The following is a 17,500-nucleotide window of genomic DNA, read 5'->3' on the forward strand; positions in this document are numbered from 1 at the left end:
CTCTTGAGTGAGTGAGTGAATCAGAAAGTCTCTAAAGCTCTTGACACACACAGTGAGTGAGTGTGGTGAGTGAGTGTGGTGAGTGAATCAGAAAGTCACTAAAGCTCTTGACACACACACAGTGAGTGAGTGTGGTGAGTGAGTGTGGTGAGTGAGTGAGTGAATCAGAAAGTCACTAAAGCTCTTGACACACACACACAGTGAGTGTGGTGAGTGAGTGTGGTGAGTGAGTGAGTGAGTGAGTGAATCAGCAAGTCACTAAAGCTCTTGACACACAGTGAGTGTGTGAAGAGTGATTGTGGTGAGTGAGTGAGTGAATCAGAAAGTCACTAAAGCTCTTGACACACACACACAGTGAGTGTGGTGAGTGAGTGTGGTGAGTGAGTGAGTGAGTGAATCAGCAAGTCTCTAAAGCTCTTGACACACACACAGCAGAGTGAGTGTGGTGAGTGAGTGTGGTGAGTGAGTGAGTGAATCAGAAAGTCACTAAAGCTCTTGACACACACACACAGTGAGTGTGGTGAGTGAGTGTGGTGAGTGAGTGAGTGAGTGAGTGAATCAGAAAGTCACTAAAGCTCTTGACACACACACACAGTGAGTGTGGTGAGTGAGTGTGGTGAGTGAGTGAGTGAGTGAATCAGCAAGTCTCTAAAGCTCTTGACACACAGTGAGTGTGTGAAGAGTGATTGTGGTGAGTGAGTGAGTGAATCAGAAAGTCACTAAAGCTCTTGACACACACACACAGTGAGTGTGGTGAGTGAGTGTGGTGAGTGAGTGAGTGAATCAGCAAGTCTCTAAAGCTCTTGACACACACACAGCAGAGTGAGTGTGGTGAGTGAGTGTGGTGAGTGAGTGAGTGAATCAGAAAGTCACTAAAGCTCTTGACACACACACACAGTGAGTGTGGTGAGTGAGTGTGGTGAGTGAGTGAGTGAGTGAGTGAATCAGAAAGTCACTAAAGCTCTTGACACACACACACAGTGAGTGTGGTGAGTGAGTGTGGTGAGTGAGTGAGTGAGTGAGTGAATCAGCAAGTCTCTAAAGCTCTTGACACACACAGCAGAGTGAGTGAGTGTGGTGAGTGAGTGAGTGAGTGAATCAGAAAGTCTGTAAAGCTCTTGACATACACAGCAGAGTGAGTGTGGTGAGTGAGTGTGGTGAGTGAGTGAGTGAATCAGAAAGTCTCTAAAGCTCTTGACACACACACAGCAGAGTGAGTGTGGTGAGTGAGTGAGTGAATCAGAAAGTCTCTAAAGCTCTTGACACACAGTGAGTGTGTGAAGAGTGATTGTGGTGAGTGAGTGAGTGAATCAGAAAGTCTCTAAAGCTCTTGACACACACACACACAGCAGAGACAGAGTGAGTGTGGTGAGTGAGTGAGTGAATCAGAAAGTCTGTGAAGCTCTTGACAGAGTGAGTGGTGGGGGTGGGGGGGGCGTGGCTTGGCGGGGTTTCCCACCTTCAGGAAGAAGAGGCCAATGGCCTTGAAGGACGACCCGTACCAGCCAGAGTGAGTGTGGTGAGTGAGTGTGGTGAGTGAGTGTGGTGAGTGAATCAGAAAGTCTCTAAAGCTCTTGACACACACAGCAGAGTGAGTGTGGTGAGTGAGTGAGTGAATCAGAAAGTCTGTGAAGCTCTTGACAGAGTGAGTGGGGTGGGGAGAGAGAGTGGTTTGGGGGCGTGCTTGGCGGGGTTTCCCACCTTCAGGAAGAAGAGGCCAATGGCCTTGAAGACGACCCGGACCAGCCAGAGTGAGTGTGGTGAGTGAGTGAGTGAGTGAATCAGAAAGTCTCTAAAGCTCTTGACACACACACAGATGCAGCAGTCAGTGTGAGTGTGGTGAGTGAGTGAGTGGGGGGGCAGGGGGCGTGGCTTGGCGGGGTTTCCCACCTTCAGGAAGAAGAGGCCAATGGCCTTGAAGACGACCCGGACCAGCCAGAGTGAGTGTGGTGAGTGAGTGTGGTGAGTGAGTGTGGTGAGTGAGTGAGTGGGGGGGCAGGGGGCGTGGCTTGGCGGGGTTTCCCACCTTCAGGAAGAAGAGGCCAATGGCCTTGAAGACGACCCGGACCAGCCAGTTCGCGTGACGAATGACCTCGGTGTTCACCACCCCAGGGTGCACCGCGCTGGCCGATACACCTGGTGAGCGCACACAGGCAAAGGTGTCCCAGGTAGCCTCCAGCAGGGCTGCAGGGGCAAGTGCTGGGTACAAAGATCGCCCCAGGTAGCACCTAGCAGGGCTGTAGGGGCAAGTGCTGAGACACAGGCAAAGCTCCCCCAGGTAGCCTCTAGCAGAAAGTGCTGAGACACAGACGAAGCTCCCCCAGGTAGCCTCTAGCAGGCCTGCAGGGGCAAGTGCTGTGTACTCACAGACACAGGCAAAGGTGCCCCAGGTAGCATCTAGCAGGGCTGTAGGGGCAAGTGCCGAGTGGACACAGGCAAAGCTCCCACAGGTAGCCTCTAGCAGGGCTGTAGGGGCAAGTGCTGTGTACTCACAGACCCAGGCAAAGGTGCCCCAGGTAGCACCTAGCAGGGCTGTAGGGGCAAGTGCTGAGACAAAGCTACCCCAGGTAGACTCACCCCCCCCTCACCTTCCTTTAGCTCCTCCCCCTCCTCTAGCTCCTCCCCCTCCTCTAGCTCCTCCCCTCCTCTAGCTCCTCCCCCCTCCTCTAGCTCCTCCCCCTCCTCTAGCTCCTCCCCCTTCCTCTAGCTCCTCCCCCTCCTCTAGCTCCTCCCCCTCCTCTAGCTCCTCCCCCTCCTCTAGCCCCTCCCCCCTCCCCTAGCTCCTCCCTCTCTCTAGCCCCTCCCCCTCCTCTAGCTCCTCCCCTTCCTCGAGCTCCTCTCCTTCCTCTAGCTCCTCCCCCCTCCCCTAGCTCCTCCCCCTTCCTCTAGCTCCTCCCCCCTCCTCTAGCTCCTCCCCCATCCTCTAGCTCCTCCCCCCTCCTCTAGCTCCTCCCCCAGCTTCCCCTCCTCCCCTAGCTCCTCCCCCTCCTCTAGCTCCTCCCCCTCCTCTAGCTCCTCCCCCTCCTCTAGCCCCCCCTCCTCTAGCTCCTCCCCTTCCTCTAGCTCCTCCCCCCTCCTCTAGCTCCTCCCCCCCAGCCCCTCCCCCTCCTCTAGCTCCTCCCCCCTTCCTCTAGCTCCTCCCCCTCCTCTAGCTCCTCCCCCTTCCTCTAGCCCCTCCCCCTCCTCTAGCTCCTCCCCCTCCTCTAGCCCCTCCCCCTCCCCTAGCTCCTCCCCCTTCCTCTAGCTCCTCCCCCCCTCCTCTAGCTCCTCCCCCCTCCTCTAGCTCCTCCCCCCTCCTCTAGCTCCTCCCCCTCCTCTAGCTCCTCCCCCTCCTCTAGCTCCTCCCCCTTCCTCTAGCCCCTCCCCCTCCTCTAGCTCCTCCCCCTCCTCTAGCTCCTCCCCCTTCCTCTAGCTCCTCCCCCCTCGTCTAGCTCCTCCCCCCTCCTCTAGCTCCTCCCCCTTCCTCTAGCTCCTCCCCCCCTCCTCTAGCTCCACCCCCAGCTCCTCCCCCTCCTCTAGCTCCTCCCCCTTCCTCTAGCTCCTCCCCTTCCTCTAGCTCCTCCCCCCTCCTCTAGCTCCTCCCCCAGCTCCTCCCCCTCCCCTAGCTCCTCCCCCTTCCTCTAGCTCCTTCCTCTAGCTCCTCCCCCCTCCTCTAGCTCCTCCCCCCTCCTCTAGCTCCTCCCCCAGCTCCTCCCCCTCCCCTAGCTCCTCCCCCCTCCTCTAGCTCCTCCCCCTCCTCTAGCTCCCCCCCCTCCTCTAGCTCCTCCCCCTCCTCTAGCTCCTCCCTTTCCTCTAGCTCCTCCCCCTTCCTTTAGCTCCTCCCCCTCCTCTAGCTCCTCCTCCTCCTGTAGCTCCTCCCTTTCCTCTAGCTCCTCCCCCTTCCTTTAGCTCCTCCCCCTCCTCTAGCTCCTCTTCCTCCTCTAGCTCCTCCCCCTTCCTCTAGCTCCTCCCCCTTCCTTTAGCTCCTCCCCCTCCTCTAACTCCTCCGCCTCCTCTAGCTCCTCCCCCCTCCTCTAGCTCCTCCCCCTTCCTCTAGCTCCTCCCCCTCCCCAAGCTCCTCCCCCTCCTCTAGCTCCTCCCCCTCCTCTAGCTCCTCCCCCTCCTCTAGCTCCTGCCCCTCCTCTAGCTCCTCCCCCCCCCAGCCCCTCCCCTCCCCCCAGCCCCTACCCCTCCCCCCAGCCCCTCCCCCCCCCAGCCCCTCCCCTCCCCCCAGCCCCTCCCCCCCCCAGCACCTCCCCTCCCCCCAGCCCCTCCCCTCCCCCCAGCCCCTCCCCTCCCCCCAGCCCCTCCCCTTCCCCCAGCCCCTCCCCCCCCAGCCCCTCCCCCCAGCCCCTCCCCCCCTAGCCCCTCCCCTCTCCCCAGCCCCTCCCCTCCCCCCAGCCCCTCCCCTTCCCCCAGCCCCTCCCCCCCCAGCCCCTCCCCCCAGCCCCTCCCCCCCGCCCCTCCCCCCCTAGCCCCTCCCCTCTCCCCAGCCCCTCCCCTCCCCCCAGCCCCTCCCCCCCCCCAGCCCCTCCCCCTCCCCCCACCCCCCCCCTAGCCCTCCCCTCCCCCCAGCCCCTCCCCTCCCCCCCAGCCCCTCCCCCCCCCCAGCCCCTCCCCCTCCCCCCACCCCCCCCCTAGCCCCTCCCCTCCCCCCAGCCCCTCCCTCCCCCCAGCCCCTCCCCCCCCCCCAGCCCCTCCCACTCCCCCCACCCCCCCCCTAGCCCCTCCCCTCCCCCCAGCCCCTCCCCCCCCCCCAGCCCCTCCCCCTCCCCCCACCCCCCCCCCCAGCCCCTCCCCCCCCCCCAGCCCCTCCCCCTCCCCCCACCCCCCCCCTAGCCCCTCCCCTCCCCCCAGCCCCTCCCCTCCCCCCAGCCCCTCCCCCTCCCCCCACCCCCCCCCTTAGCCCCTCCCCCCAGCCCCTCCCCCCCCCCCCAGCCCCTCCCCCTCCCCCCACCCCCCCCCCTAGCCCCTGCCCTCCCCCCAGCCCCTCCCCTCCCTCCAGCCCCTCCCCCCCCCCCAGCCCCAGCCCCTCCCCTCCCCAGCCCTCCCCCCCCCAGCCCCTCCCCTCCCCCCAGCCCCTACCCCCAGCCCCTCCCCCCCCCCCCCAGCCGCAGCCCCTTCCCTCCCCCCAGCCCCTCCCCTCCCCCCAGCCCCTCCCCCCAGCCCCTCCCCCCAGCCCCTCCCCCCAGCCCCTCCCCCCAGCCCCTCCCCTCCCCCAGCCCCTCCCCCTCACCAGTCCCAGCGAGTTTGGTGGCCAGGTGCCTCGTGAAGAGGACGTTCATGAGCTTGCTGTTGTTGTAGTCGACGTTGCGTGCCACACCCTGCGGCAGCTGCTGCCCCGTGAGGTGGGGCAGGTGGAGGTGCCCTTGTCTGTGCTGCACCGAGCTCAGGGTGACCACGCGGGACGGGCTGCCCTGCTTCAACAAGTCTACAGACAGAGACACACAGAGAGAGAGACACACACAGAGAGAGACACATAGAGAGACACACAGAGAGACACACAGAGAGACACACAGAGACACATAGAGATATACATAGAGAGACACACAGAGAGACACGCAGATATACATAGAGAGACACACAGAGAGACACACAGAGAGACACAGAGAGAGAGAGACACACACAGATACACACATAGAGATATACATAGAGAGACACACAGAGAGACACACAGAGAGACACAGAGAGAGAGACACACAGATACACACATAGAGATATACATAGAGAGACACACAGAGAGACACGCAGATATACATAGAGAGACACACAGAGAGACACACAGAGAGACACACAGAGAGACACATAGAGATATACATAGAGAGACACACAGAGAGACACGCAGATATACATAGAGAGACACACAGAGAGACACACAGAGATATACATAGAGAGACACACACAGAGATACATAGAGAGACACACACAGATACACGTAGAAATATACATAGAGATACACACAGAGACACATAGAGAGATACATAGAGAGACACACAGAGAGACACACAGAGAGACACAGAGAGACACACAGAGAGACACACAGAGAGACACACAGAGAGACACACACAGATATACACATAGAGATATACATAGAGAGACACACAGAGAGACACAGAGAGACACACACACACAGAGAGACACACACAGATACACATAGAGATATACATAGAGAGACACACAGAGAGACACAGAGAGACACACAGAGAGACACAGAGAGACACACAGAGAGACACACAGAGACACACAGAGAGACACACAGAGAGACACACAGAGACACACAGAGAGACACACAGAGAGACACACAGAGACAGAGAGATACATAGAGATACACACACAGAGAGACATAGAGATATATACACAGAGACACAGAGATACAGAGACACACACAGAGAGACACACAGAGAGACATAGAGATACACACACAGAGAGACATAGAGATATATACACAGAGACACAGAGACACAGAGAGATACAGAGACACACACAGAGAGACACACAGAGAGACATAGAGATACACACACAGAGAGACATAGAGATACACACATAGAGAGATGCATAGAGACACACACAGAGACACACACACAGAGACACACACATAGGCACACAGACACAGAGACACACACACACAGAGAGACACACAGAGACACACACACAGAGAGACACACACAGAGACACACACATAGGCACACAGACACAGAGACACACACACAGAGACACACACATAGGCACACAGACACAGAGACACACACACACAGAGAGACACACAGAGACACACACACAGAGAGACACACACAGAGACACACACATAGGCACACAGACACAGAGACACACACACACAGAGAGATACACAGAGACACACACAGAGACACACACAGAGACACAGATACACAGACACACACACAGAGAGATACAGAGACACACACAGGTGAGTGAGTGGGTGAGTGAATGGGTGAGTGAGTGAGTGGGTGAGTGGGTGGGTGAATGGTGAGTGAGTGGGTGAGTGGGTGAGTGAGTGAGTGGGTGTGTGAATGGGTGAGTGAGTGAGTGGGTGAGTGGGTGGGCGAATGGTGAGTGAGTGGGTGAATGAGTGGACGAGTGAGTGAGTGAATGAGTGAATGAGTGAGTGGGTGAGTGAGTGAGTGGGTGTGTGAGTAAGTGAGTGGGCGAGTGAGTGAGTGAGTGAATGAGTGAGTGAGTGGGCGAGTGAGTGAGCGAGTGGGTGAGTGAGTGAGTGGGTGTGTGAGTGGGTGAGTAAGTGAGTGAGTGAGTGGGTGAGTGGGTGGGTGGGTGGGTGAGTGGGCGAGTGAGTGAGTGGGTGAGTGGGTGAGTGGGTGAGTGGGTGAGTGGGTGAGTGGGTGAGTGAGTGAGCGGGTGATTGAGTGGTGTGAGTCAGTGGGCGAGTGAGTGGGTGAGTGAGTAAGTGAGTGAGTGGGTGAGTGGGCGAGTGAGTGAGTGGGTGAGTGAGTGGGTGAGTGAGTGGGCGAGTGAGTGGGTGAGTGAGTAAGTGAGTGGGCGAGTGAGTGAGTGAGTGGGTGAGTGAGTGAGTGGGTGTGTGAGTGGGTGAGTAAGTGAGTGAGTGGGTGAGTGGGTGAGTGAGTGGGTGTGTGAGTGGGTGAGTAAGTGGGTGAGTGGGTGAGTGGGTGAGTGAGTGAGTGAGTGGGCGAGTGAGTGGGTGAGTGAGTGGGTGAATGAGTGAGTGAGTGGGCGAGTGAGTAAGTGAGTGAGTGGGTAAGTGAGTGGGTGAGTGAGTGGGTGACTAGGTGGGTGAGTGAGTGAGTGAGTGGGCGAGTGAGTGAGTAAGTGAGTGAGTGGGTGAGTGGGTGAGTGAGTGAGTGGGTGTGTGAGTGGGTGAGTGAGTGGGCGAGTGAGTGGGCGAGTGAGTGAGTGGGTGGGTGAGTGAATGGGCGAGTGAGTGAGTGAGTGAGTGGGTGAGTGAGTGAGTGAGTGGGTGAATGAGTGAGTGAGTGGGTGAGTGAGTGGGGCGAGTGAGTAAGTGAGTGGGCGAGTGAGTGAGTGGGCGAGTGAGTGAGTGGGCGAGTGAGTGGGCGAGTGAGTGGGCGAGTGAGTGCGTGAGTGAGTGGTGAGTGAGTGAGTGAGTGGGTGAGTGAGTGAGTGAGTGGGTGAGTGAATGGGCGAGTGAGTGAGTGAGTGGGTGAGTGAGTGGGCGAGTGAGTGAGTGAGTGGGTGAGTGAATGGGCGAGTGAGTAAGTGAGTGGGCGAGTGAGTGAGTGAATGAGTGAGTGAGTGGGTGAGTGGGTGAGTGAGTGAATGAGTGAATGAGTGAGTGAGTGGGTAAGTGGGCGAGTGAGTGGGTGAGTGAGTGAGTGGGTGAGTGGGTGAGTGAGTGGGTGTGTGAGTGGGTGAGTAAGTGAGTGAGTGGGTGAGTGAGTGAGTGAGTGGGTGAGTGAGTGAGTGGGTGTGTGAGTGGGTGAGTAAGTGAGTGAGTGGGTGAGTAAGTGAGTGAGTGGGTGAGTGGGTGAGTGAGTGAGTGGGCGAGTGAGTGGGCGAGTGAGTGGGTGAGTGAGTGGGTGAATGAGTGAGTGAGTGGGCGAGTGAGTAAGTGAGTGAGTGGGTGAGTGAGTGGGTGAGTGAGTGGGTGACTAGGTGAGTGAGTGAGTGAGTGAGTGAGTGGGCGAGTGAGTGAGTGAGTGAGTGAGTGGGTGAGTGAGTGGGCGAGTGAGTAAGTGAGTGGGCGAGTGAGTGAGTGAGTGAGTGGGTGAGTGAGTGAGTGGGTGTGTGAGTGGGTGAGTGAGTGAGTGGGCGAGTGAGTAAGTGAGTGGGTGAGTGAGTGGGTGAGTGGGTGAGTGAGTGAGTGGGTGTGTGAGTGGGTGAGTAAGTGAGTGGGTGAGTGAGTGAGTGAGTGGGTGAGTGAGTGAGTGGGTGTGTGAGTGGGTGAGTAAGTGAGTGGGTGAGTGAGTGAGTGAGTGGGTGAGTGGGTGAGTGAGTGAGTGAGTGGGCGAGTGAGTGGTTGAGTGAGTGGGTGAATGAGTGAGCGAGTGAGTAAGTGAGTGGGCGAGTGAGTGAGTGAGTGAGTGGGTGAGTGAGTGAGTGGGTGTGTGAGTGGGTGAGTGAGTGAGTGAGTGAGTGGGCGAGTGAGTAAGTGAGTGGGTGAGTGAGTGGGTGAGTGGGTGAGTGAGTGAGTGGGTGTGTGAGTGGGTGAGTAAGTGAGTGGGTGAGTGAGTGAGTGGGTGAGTGAGTGAGTGGGTGTGTGAGTGGGTGAGTAAGTGAGTGAGTGAGTGGGCGAGTGAGTGAGTGAGTGGTCGAGTGAGTGGGTGAGTGGGTGAGTGGGTGAGTGGGTGAGTGGGTGAGTGAGTGAGTGGGTGAGTGAGTGGGTGAGTGAGTGGATGAGTGGTGAGCTCACCCAGTAGTAGATTGGTGAGCAGGAATGGTCCCAGGTGATTTGTGGCGTAAGTCACCTCCAGTGAGTGAGTGAATGAGTAAGTGAGTGGGCGAGTGAGTGGGTGAGTGGGCGAGTGAGTGGGTGAGTGGGTGAGTGAGTGGATGAGTGGTGAGCTCACCCAGGAGTAGATTGGTGAGCAGGAATGGTCCCAGGTGATTTGTGGCGTAAGTCACCTCCAGTCCATCCTCGGTGATCTGGTGAGGGAGTCCTGGTGAGTGGCAGTGGGGGAGGGGATTTGAGGCTGAGCGGATCTGGAGGGGTCACGGACTACTCACCACTCACTCACCGATAGCACTCACCACTCACTCAATCACCCACCTACTCACCCATTCACTCACTCAGCCACTCACCAACTCACCCACCCACCCACTCACCCACTCACCCACTCAGTCACCCACTCACCCACTCACTCACTCACTCACCCACTCACTCACTTACTCACCCACCCACCCACCCACTCACCCACCCACTCACTCACTCACTTACTCACCCACCCACCCACCCTCCCACTCACTCACTCACCCACTCACTCACCCACCCACCCACCCACTCACCCACTCACCCACCCACCCACCCACACTCACCAGACACCCCAGCGATGTTCACCAGGATATCAAACCTCTCCTCCTCGCTCCTCACCCTGGACACGAACTCCCTCACCACACTCACCACTAGCACTCACCACTACCACTCACCACTACCACTCCCCCACTCACTTACTCACCCACTCACTCACTCACCCACCCACCCACTCACCCACTCACCCACCCACTCACCCACTCACTCACCCACTCACTCACTCACCCACTCACCCACCCACCCACTCACCCACCCATCCACTGACCCACTCACTCACTCACTGACCCACTCACCCACTCACTCACCGACCCACCCACTCACCCACCCACCCACCCACTCCCCACACTCACCAGAAACCCCAGCGTTGTTCACCAGGATATCAAGCCTTTCCTCCTCGCTCATCACCCTGGACACGAACTCCCTCACCGAGCTCAGGGAACTCAGGTCGAGCTGACGGTACAACACTCGAGGTGATCCTGACTCAGCCGCCACTGAGCGAGCCGCAAGCTCGCCCCGAGCCTGACTCCTGCACGCCAAGATCACCCTGGCTCCCCTGCGAGCCAGGTCTACCGCCACACAGTAGCCTATACCTGTGGTGAGAGGGTGGGTGGGTGAGTGAGTGGGTGGGTGAGTGAGTGAGCGGGTGGGTGAGCCTGACTCCTGCACGCCAAGATCACCCTGGCTCCCCTGCGAGCCAGATCCACCGCCACACAGTAGCCTATACCTGTGGTGGGAGGGTGGGTGAGTCAGTGGGTGAGTGGATGAGTGAGTGAGTGGGTGAGTGAGTGAGTGAGTGAGCGGGTGGGTGAGTGGGTGGGTGGGTGAGTGGGTGAGTGGGTGGGTGGGTGAGTGGCTGAATGAGTGAGTGAGTGGCTGAGTGGCTGAGTGAGTGGCTGAGTGAGTGAGTGGGTGAGTGAGTTAGTGGGTGGGTGGCTGAGTGAGTGAGTGAGTGGATGAGTGGGTGGGTGGGTGGGTGAGTGAGTGAGTGAGTGGCTGAGTGGGTGAGTGAGCCTGACTCCTGCACGCCAAGATCACCCTGGCTCCACTGCGAGCCAGATCCACCGCCACACAGTAGCCTATACCTGTGGTGAGAGGGTGGGTGAGTCAGTGGGTGAGTGGGTGGGTGAGTGAGTGGGTGGGTGAGTGAGTGAGTGGGTGAGTGGGTGGGTGAGTGGGTGAGTGAGGGAGTGAGTGGCTGAGTCAGTGGGTGAGTGAGTGAGTGGGTGGGTGAGTGAGTGGGTGGGTGAGTGGGTGGGTGAGTGACTGAGTCAGTGGCTGAGTGAGTGAGTGAGCCTGACTTCTGCACGCCAAGATCACCCTGGCTCCCCTGCGAGCCAGATCCACCGCCACACAGTAGCCTATACCTGTGGTGAGAGGGTGGGTGAGTCAGTGGGTGAGTGGGTGAGTGGCTGAGTCAGTGAGTGAGTGGGTGGGTGAGTGGGTGGGTGAGTGGGTGAGTAAGTGGGTGGGTGGGTGGCTGAGTGAGTGAGTGAATGGCTCAGTCAGTCAGTGGGTGAGTGAGTGAGTGAGTGGCTGAGTGAGTTAGTGGCTGGGTGAGTGAGTGGGTGAGTGAGTGAGTGGCTGAGTGAGTGAGTGGCTGAGTGAATGGGTGAGTGAGTGAGTGGCTGAGTGGCTGAGTGAGTGAGTGAGTGGCTGAGTGAGTGAGTGGCTTAGTCAATGAGTGAGTGAGTGGCTGAGTGACTGACTGAGTGACTGAGTGACTGACTAAGTTACTGAGTGAGTGAGTGAGTGACTGACTGAGTGAGTGAGTGAGTGAGTGGCTGAGTCAATGAGTGAGTGAGTGGCTGAGTGACTGACTGAGTGACTGACTGAGTGACTGACTGAGTGACTGACTGAGTGAGTGGCTGAGTGAGTGAGTGGCTGAGTCAATGAGTCAGTGAGTGAGTGAGTGACTGACTGAGTGACTGACTGAGTGAATGAGTGGCTGAGTGAGTGGCTAGGTGACTGACTGAGTGACTGACTGAGTGAGTAACTGACTGAGTGACTGACTGAGTGACTGACTGAGTGAGTGACTGACTGAGTGAGTGAGTGGCTGAGTGAGTGGGTGAGTGGCTTAGTGAATGAGTGAGTGACTGACTGAGTGACTGACTGAGTGAGTGAGTGAGTGGCTGAGTGAGTGAGTGAGTGGCTTAGTGAGTGGGTGAGTGGCTTAGTCAATGAGTGAGTGAGTGGCTGAGTGGGTGAGTGAGTGAGTGAGTGTATAAGTGGGTGAGTGAGCGAGTGAGTGGGTGAGTGAGTGGGTGGGTGAGTGGCTGAGTGGGTGAGTGAGTGAGTGAGTGAGTCAGTGGGTGAGTGGCTGAGTGAGTGGGTGAGTGGCTTAGTCAATGAGTGAGTGAGTGGCTGAGTGACTGACTGAGTGACTGAGTGACTGACTGAGTGACTGACTGAGTGAGTGAGTGAGTGGCTGAGTGGGTGAGTGAGTGAGTGAGTGGCTGAGTGAGTGAGTGGCTTAGTCAATGAGTAAGTGAGTGGCTGAGTGACTGACTGAGTGAGTGACTGACTGAGTGAGTGGGTGAGTGGCTGAGTGAGTGACTGAGTGACTGAGTGACTCACTGAGTGACTGAGTGACTGAGTGAGTGACTGACTGAGTGACTGAGTGACTGACTGAGTGAGTGAGTGGCTGAGTGAGTGAGTGGCTGAGTGACTGACTGAGTGACTCACTGAGTGACTGACTGAGTGACTGACTGAGGGACTGAATGAGTGACTGACTGAGTGACTGAGTGACTGACTGAGTGAGTGAGTGGCTGAGTGAGTGAGTGGCTTAGTCAATGAGTAAGTGAATGGCTGAGTGACTGACTGAGTGACTGACTGACTGAGTGAGTCACTGACTGAGTGACTGACTGACGGAGTGAGTGAGTGACTGACTGAGTGACTGACTGAGTGAGTGAGTGGCTGAGTGAGTGAGTGACTGACTGAGTGACTGACTGAGTGAGTGAGTGGCTGAGTGACTGACTGAGTGACTCACTGAGTGACTGAGTGACTGACTGAGTGACTGACTGAGTGAGTGACTGAATGAGTGACTGACTGAGTGGCTGAGTGACTGACTGAGTGAGTGAGTGGCTGAGTGAGTGAGTGGCTTAGTCAATGAGTAAGTGAATGGCTGAGTGACTGACTGAGTGACTGACTGACTGAGTGAGTCACTGACTGAGTGACTGACTGACGGAGTGAGTGAGTGACTGACTGAGTGACTGACTGAGTGAGTGAGTGACTGACTGAGTGACTGACTGAGTGACTGACTGACTGAGTGAGTGGCTGAATGAGTGAGTGGCTGAGTCAATGAGTCAGTGAGTGAGTGAGTGACTGACTGAGTGACTGACTGAGTGAATGAGTGGCTGAGTGAGTGGCTAGGTGACTGACTGAGTGACTGACTGAGTGAGTAACTGACTGAGTGACTGACTGAGTGACTGACTGAGTGAGTGACTGACTGAGTGAGTGAGTGGCTGAGTGAGTGGGTGAGTGGCTTAGTGAATGAGTGAGTGACTGACTGAGTGAGTGAGTGAGTGGCTGAGTGAGTGAGTGAGTGGCTGAGTGAGTGGGTGAGTGGCTTAGTCAATGAGTGAGTGAGTGGCTGAGTGGATGAGTGAGTGAGTGGGTGAGTGAGTGAGTGAGTGAGTGAGTGGGTGAGTGGCTTAGTCAATGAGTGAGTGAGTGGCTGAGTGGGTGAGTGAGTGAGTGAGTGTATAAGTGGGTGAGTGAGCGAGTGAGTGGGTGAGTGAGTGGGTGGGTGAGTGGCTGAGTGGGTGAGTGAGTGAGTGAGTGAGTCAGTGGGTGAGTGGCTGAGTGAGTGGGTGAGTGGCTTAGTCAATGAGTGAGTGAGTGGCTGAGTGACTGACTGAGTGACTGACTGAGTGACTGACTGAGTGAGTGAGTGAGTGGCTGAGTGGGTGAGTGAGTGAGTGAGTGGCTGAGTGAGTGAGTGGCTTAGTCAATGAGTAAGTGAGTGGCTGAGTGACTGACTGAGTGACTGACTGACTGAGTGAGTGACTGACTGAGTGACTGAGTGACTGAGTGAGTGAGTGACTGACTGAGTGACTGACTGAGTGAGTGACTGACTGAGTGAGTGGGTGAGTGGCTGAGTGAGTGACTGAGTGACTGAGTGACTCACTGAGTGACTGAGTGACTGAGTGAGTGACTGACTGAGTGACTGAGTGACTGACTGAGTGAGTGAGTGGCTGAGTGAGTGAGTGGCTGAGTGACTGACTGAGTGACTCACTGAGTGACTGAGTGACTGACTGAGTGACTGACTGAGGGACTGAATGAGTGACTGACTGAGTGACTGAGTGACTGACTGAGTGAGTGAGTGGCTGAGTGAGTGAGTGGCTTAGTCAATGAGTAAGTGAATGGCTGAGTGACTGACTGAGTGACTGACTGACTGAGTGAGTCACTGACTGAGTGACTGACTGACGGAGTGAGTGAGTGACTGACTGAGTGACTGACTGAGTGAGTGAGTGGCTGAGTGAGTGAGTGACTGACTGAGTGACTGACTGAGTGAGTGAGTGGCTGAGTGACTGACTGAGTGACTCACTGAGTGACTGAGTGACTGACTGAGTGACTGACTGAGTGAGTGACTGACTGAGTGGCTGAGTGACTGACTGAGTGAGTGGCTGAGTGAGTGAGTGGCTTAGTCAATGAGTAAGTGAATGGCTGAGTGACTGACTGAGTGACTGACTGACTGAGTGAGTCACTGACTGAGTGACTGACTGACGGAGTGAGTGAGTGACTGACTGAGTGACTGACTGAGTGAGTGAGTGACTGACTGAGTGACTGACTGAGTGACTGACTGACTGAGTGAGTGGCTGAGTGAGTGAGTGGCTGAGTCAATGAGTCAGTGAGTGAGTGAGTGAGTGACTGACTGAGTGACTGACTGAGTGAATGAGTGGCTGAGTGAGTGGCTAGGTGACTGACTGAGTGACTGACTGAGTGAGTAACTGACTGAGTGACTGACTGAGTGAGTGACTGACTGAGTGAGTGAGTGGCTGAGTGAGTGGGTGAGTGGCTTAGTGAATGAGTGAGTGACTGACTGAGTGAGTGAGTGAGTGGCTGAGTGAGTGAGTGAGTGGCTGAGTGAGTGGGTGAGTGGCTTAGTCAATGAGTGAGTGAGTGGCTGAGTTGGTGAGTGAGTGAGTGGCTGAGTGGGTGAGTGAGTGAGTGAGTGTATAAGTGGGTGAGTGAGCGAGTGAGTGGGTGAGTGAGTGGGTGGGTGAGTGGCTGAGTGGGTGAGTGAGTGAGTGAGTGAGTCAGTGGGTGAGTGGCTGAGTGAGTGGGTGAGTGGCTTAGTCAATGAGTGAGTGAGTGGCTGAGTGACTGACTGAGTGACTGAGTGACTGACTGAGTGACTGACTGAGTGAGTGAGTGAGTGGCTGAGTGGGTGAGTGAGTGAGTGAGTGGCTGAGTGAGTGAGTGGCTTAGTCAATGAGTAAGTGAGTGGCTGAGTGACTGACTGAGTGACTGACTGACTGAGTGAGTGACTGACTGAGTGACTGAGTGACTGAGTGAGTGAGTGACTGACTGAGTGACTGACTGAGTGAGTGACTGACTGAGTGAGTGGGTGAGTGGCTGAGTGAGTGACTGAGTGACTGAGTGACTCACTGAGTGACTGAGTGACTGAGTGAGTGACTGACTGAGTGACTGAGTGACTGACTGAGTGAGTGAGTGGCTGAGTGAGTGAGTGGCTGAGTGACTGACTGAGTGACTCACTGAGTGACTGAGTGACTGACTGAGTGACTGACTGAGGGACTGAATGAGTGACTGACTGAGTGACTGAGTGACTGACTGAGTGAGTGAGTGGCTGAGTGAGTGAGTGGCTTAGTCAATGAGTAAGTGAATGGCTGAGTGACTGACTGAGTGACTGACTGACTGAGTGAGTCACTGACTGAGTGACTGACTGACGGAGTGAGTGAGTGACTGACTGAGTGACTGACTGAGTGAGTGAGTGGCTGAGTGAGTGAGTGACTGACTGAGTGACTGACTGAGTGAGTGAGTGGCTGAGTGACTGACTGAGTGACTCACTGAGTGACTGAGTGACTGACTGAGTGACTGACTGAGTGAGTGACTGAATGAGTGACTGACTGAGTGGCTGAGTGACTGACTGAGTGACTGACTGAGTGAGTGGCTGAGTGAGTGAGTGGCTGAGTCAATGAGTCAGTGAGTGAGTGAGTGACTGACTGACTGAGTGACTGACTGAGTGACTGACTGAGTGAGTGGCTGAGTGAGTGAGTGGCTGAGTCAATGAGTCAGTGAGTGAGTGAGTGACTGACTGAGTGACTGACTGAGTGAATGAGTGGCTGAGTGAGTGGCTAGGTGACTGACTGAGTGACTGACTGAGTGAGTAACTGACTGAGTGACTGACTGAGTGACTGACTGAGTGAGTGACTGACTGAGTGAGTGACTGACTGAGTGAGTGAGTGGCTGAGTGAGTGGGTGAGTGGCTTAGTGAATGAGTGAGTGACTGACTGAGTGAGTGAGTGAGTGGCTGAGTGAGTGAGTGAGTGGCTGAGTGAGTGGGTGAGTGGCTTAGTCAATGAGTGAGTGAGTGGCTTAGTCAATGAGTGAGTGGGTGGGTGAGTGGCTGAGTGGCTGAGTGGATGAGTGAGTGAGTGGGTGAGTGAGTGAGTGGCTGAGTTGGTGAGTGAGTGAGTGGCTGAGTGGGTGAGTGAGTGAGTGAGTGTATAAGTGGGTGAGTGAGCGAGTGAGTGAGTGAGTGGGTGGGTGAGTGGCTGAGTGGGTGAGTGAGTGAGTGAGTGTATAAGTGGGTGAGTGAGTGAGTGGGTGAGTGAGTGAGTGGCTGAGTTGGTGAGTGAGTGAGTGAGTTGGTGAGTGAGTGAGTGGCTGAGTGGGTGAGTGAGTGAGTGTATAAGTGGGTGAGTGAGTGAGTGGGTGAGTGAGTGGGTGGGTGAGTGGCTGAGTGGGTGAGTGAGTGAGTGAGTCAGTGGGTGAGTGGCTGAGTGAGTGGGTGAGTGGCTGAGTGGGTGAGTGAGTGAGTGAGTGAGTGGCTTAGTCAATGAGTAAGTGACTGACTGAGTGACTGACTGAGTGACTGACTGAGTGAGTGAGTGAGTGGCTGAGTGGGTGAGTGAGTGAGTGAGTGGCTGAGTGAGTGAGTGGCTTAGTCAATGAGTAAGTGAGTGGCTGAGTGACTGACTGAGTGACTGACTGACTGAGTGAGTGACTGACTGAGTGACTGAGTGACTGAGTGAGTGAGTGACTGACTGAGTGACTGACTGAGTGAGTGACTGACTGAGTGAGTGGGTGAGTGGCTGAGTGAGTGACTGAGTGACTGAGTGACTCACTGAGTGACTGAGTGACTGAGTGAGTGACTGACTGAGTGACTGAGTGACTGACTGAGTGAGTGAGTGGCTGAGTGAGTGAGTGGCTGAGTGACTGACTGAGTGACTCACTGAGTGACTGAGTGACTGACTGAGTGACTGACTGAGGGACTGAATGAGTGACTGACTGAGTGACTGAGTGACTGACTGAGTGAGTGAGTGGCTGAGTGAGTGAGTGGCTTAGTCAATGAGTAAG

General features: G+C 56.3%; 1 protein-coding gene across 1 annotated transcript in view; it reads right to left on the reverse strand.

Annotated features, from left to right (window-relative positions):
- LOC144955468 (retinol dehydrogenase 11-like) overlaps nucleotides 1-17,500 on the reverse strand; it is a 19,780-nt gene that overhangs the window by 923 nt on the left and 1,357 nt on the right. The window contains exons 2-5 of the mRNA XM_078885674.1: nucleotides 10,309-10,548; nucleotides 9,498-9,587; nucleotides 5,216-5,410; nucleotides 2,027-2,136 (exon numbers count right to left, since the gene is read on the reverse strand). Coding sequence (XP_078741800.1) covers nucleotides 2,027-2,136; nucleotides 5,216-5,410; nucleotides 9,498-9,587; nucleotides 10,309-10,548 — 635 coding nt within the window. The remainder of the gene's footprint in view (nucleotides 1-2,026; nucleotides 2,137-5,215; nucleotides 5,411-9,497; nucleotides 9,588-10,308; nucleotides 10,549-17,500) is intronic.

Source organism: Lampetra fluviatilis, unplaced genomic scaffold (genome assembly GCF_964198595.1).
Source record: "Lampetra fluviatilis unplaced genomic scaffold, kcLamFluv1.1 SCAFFOLD_749, whole genome shotgun sequence".
Taxonomy (NCBI): domain Eukaryota; kingdom Metazoa; phylum Chordata; class Hyperoartia; order Petromyzontiformes; family Petromyzontidae; genus Lampetra; species Lampetra fluviatilis.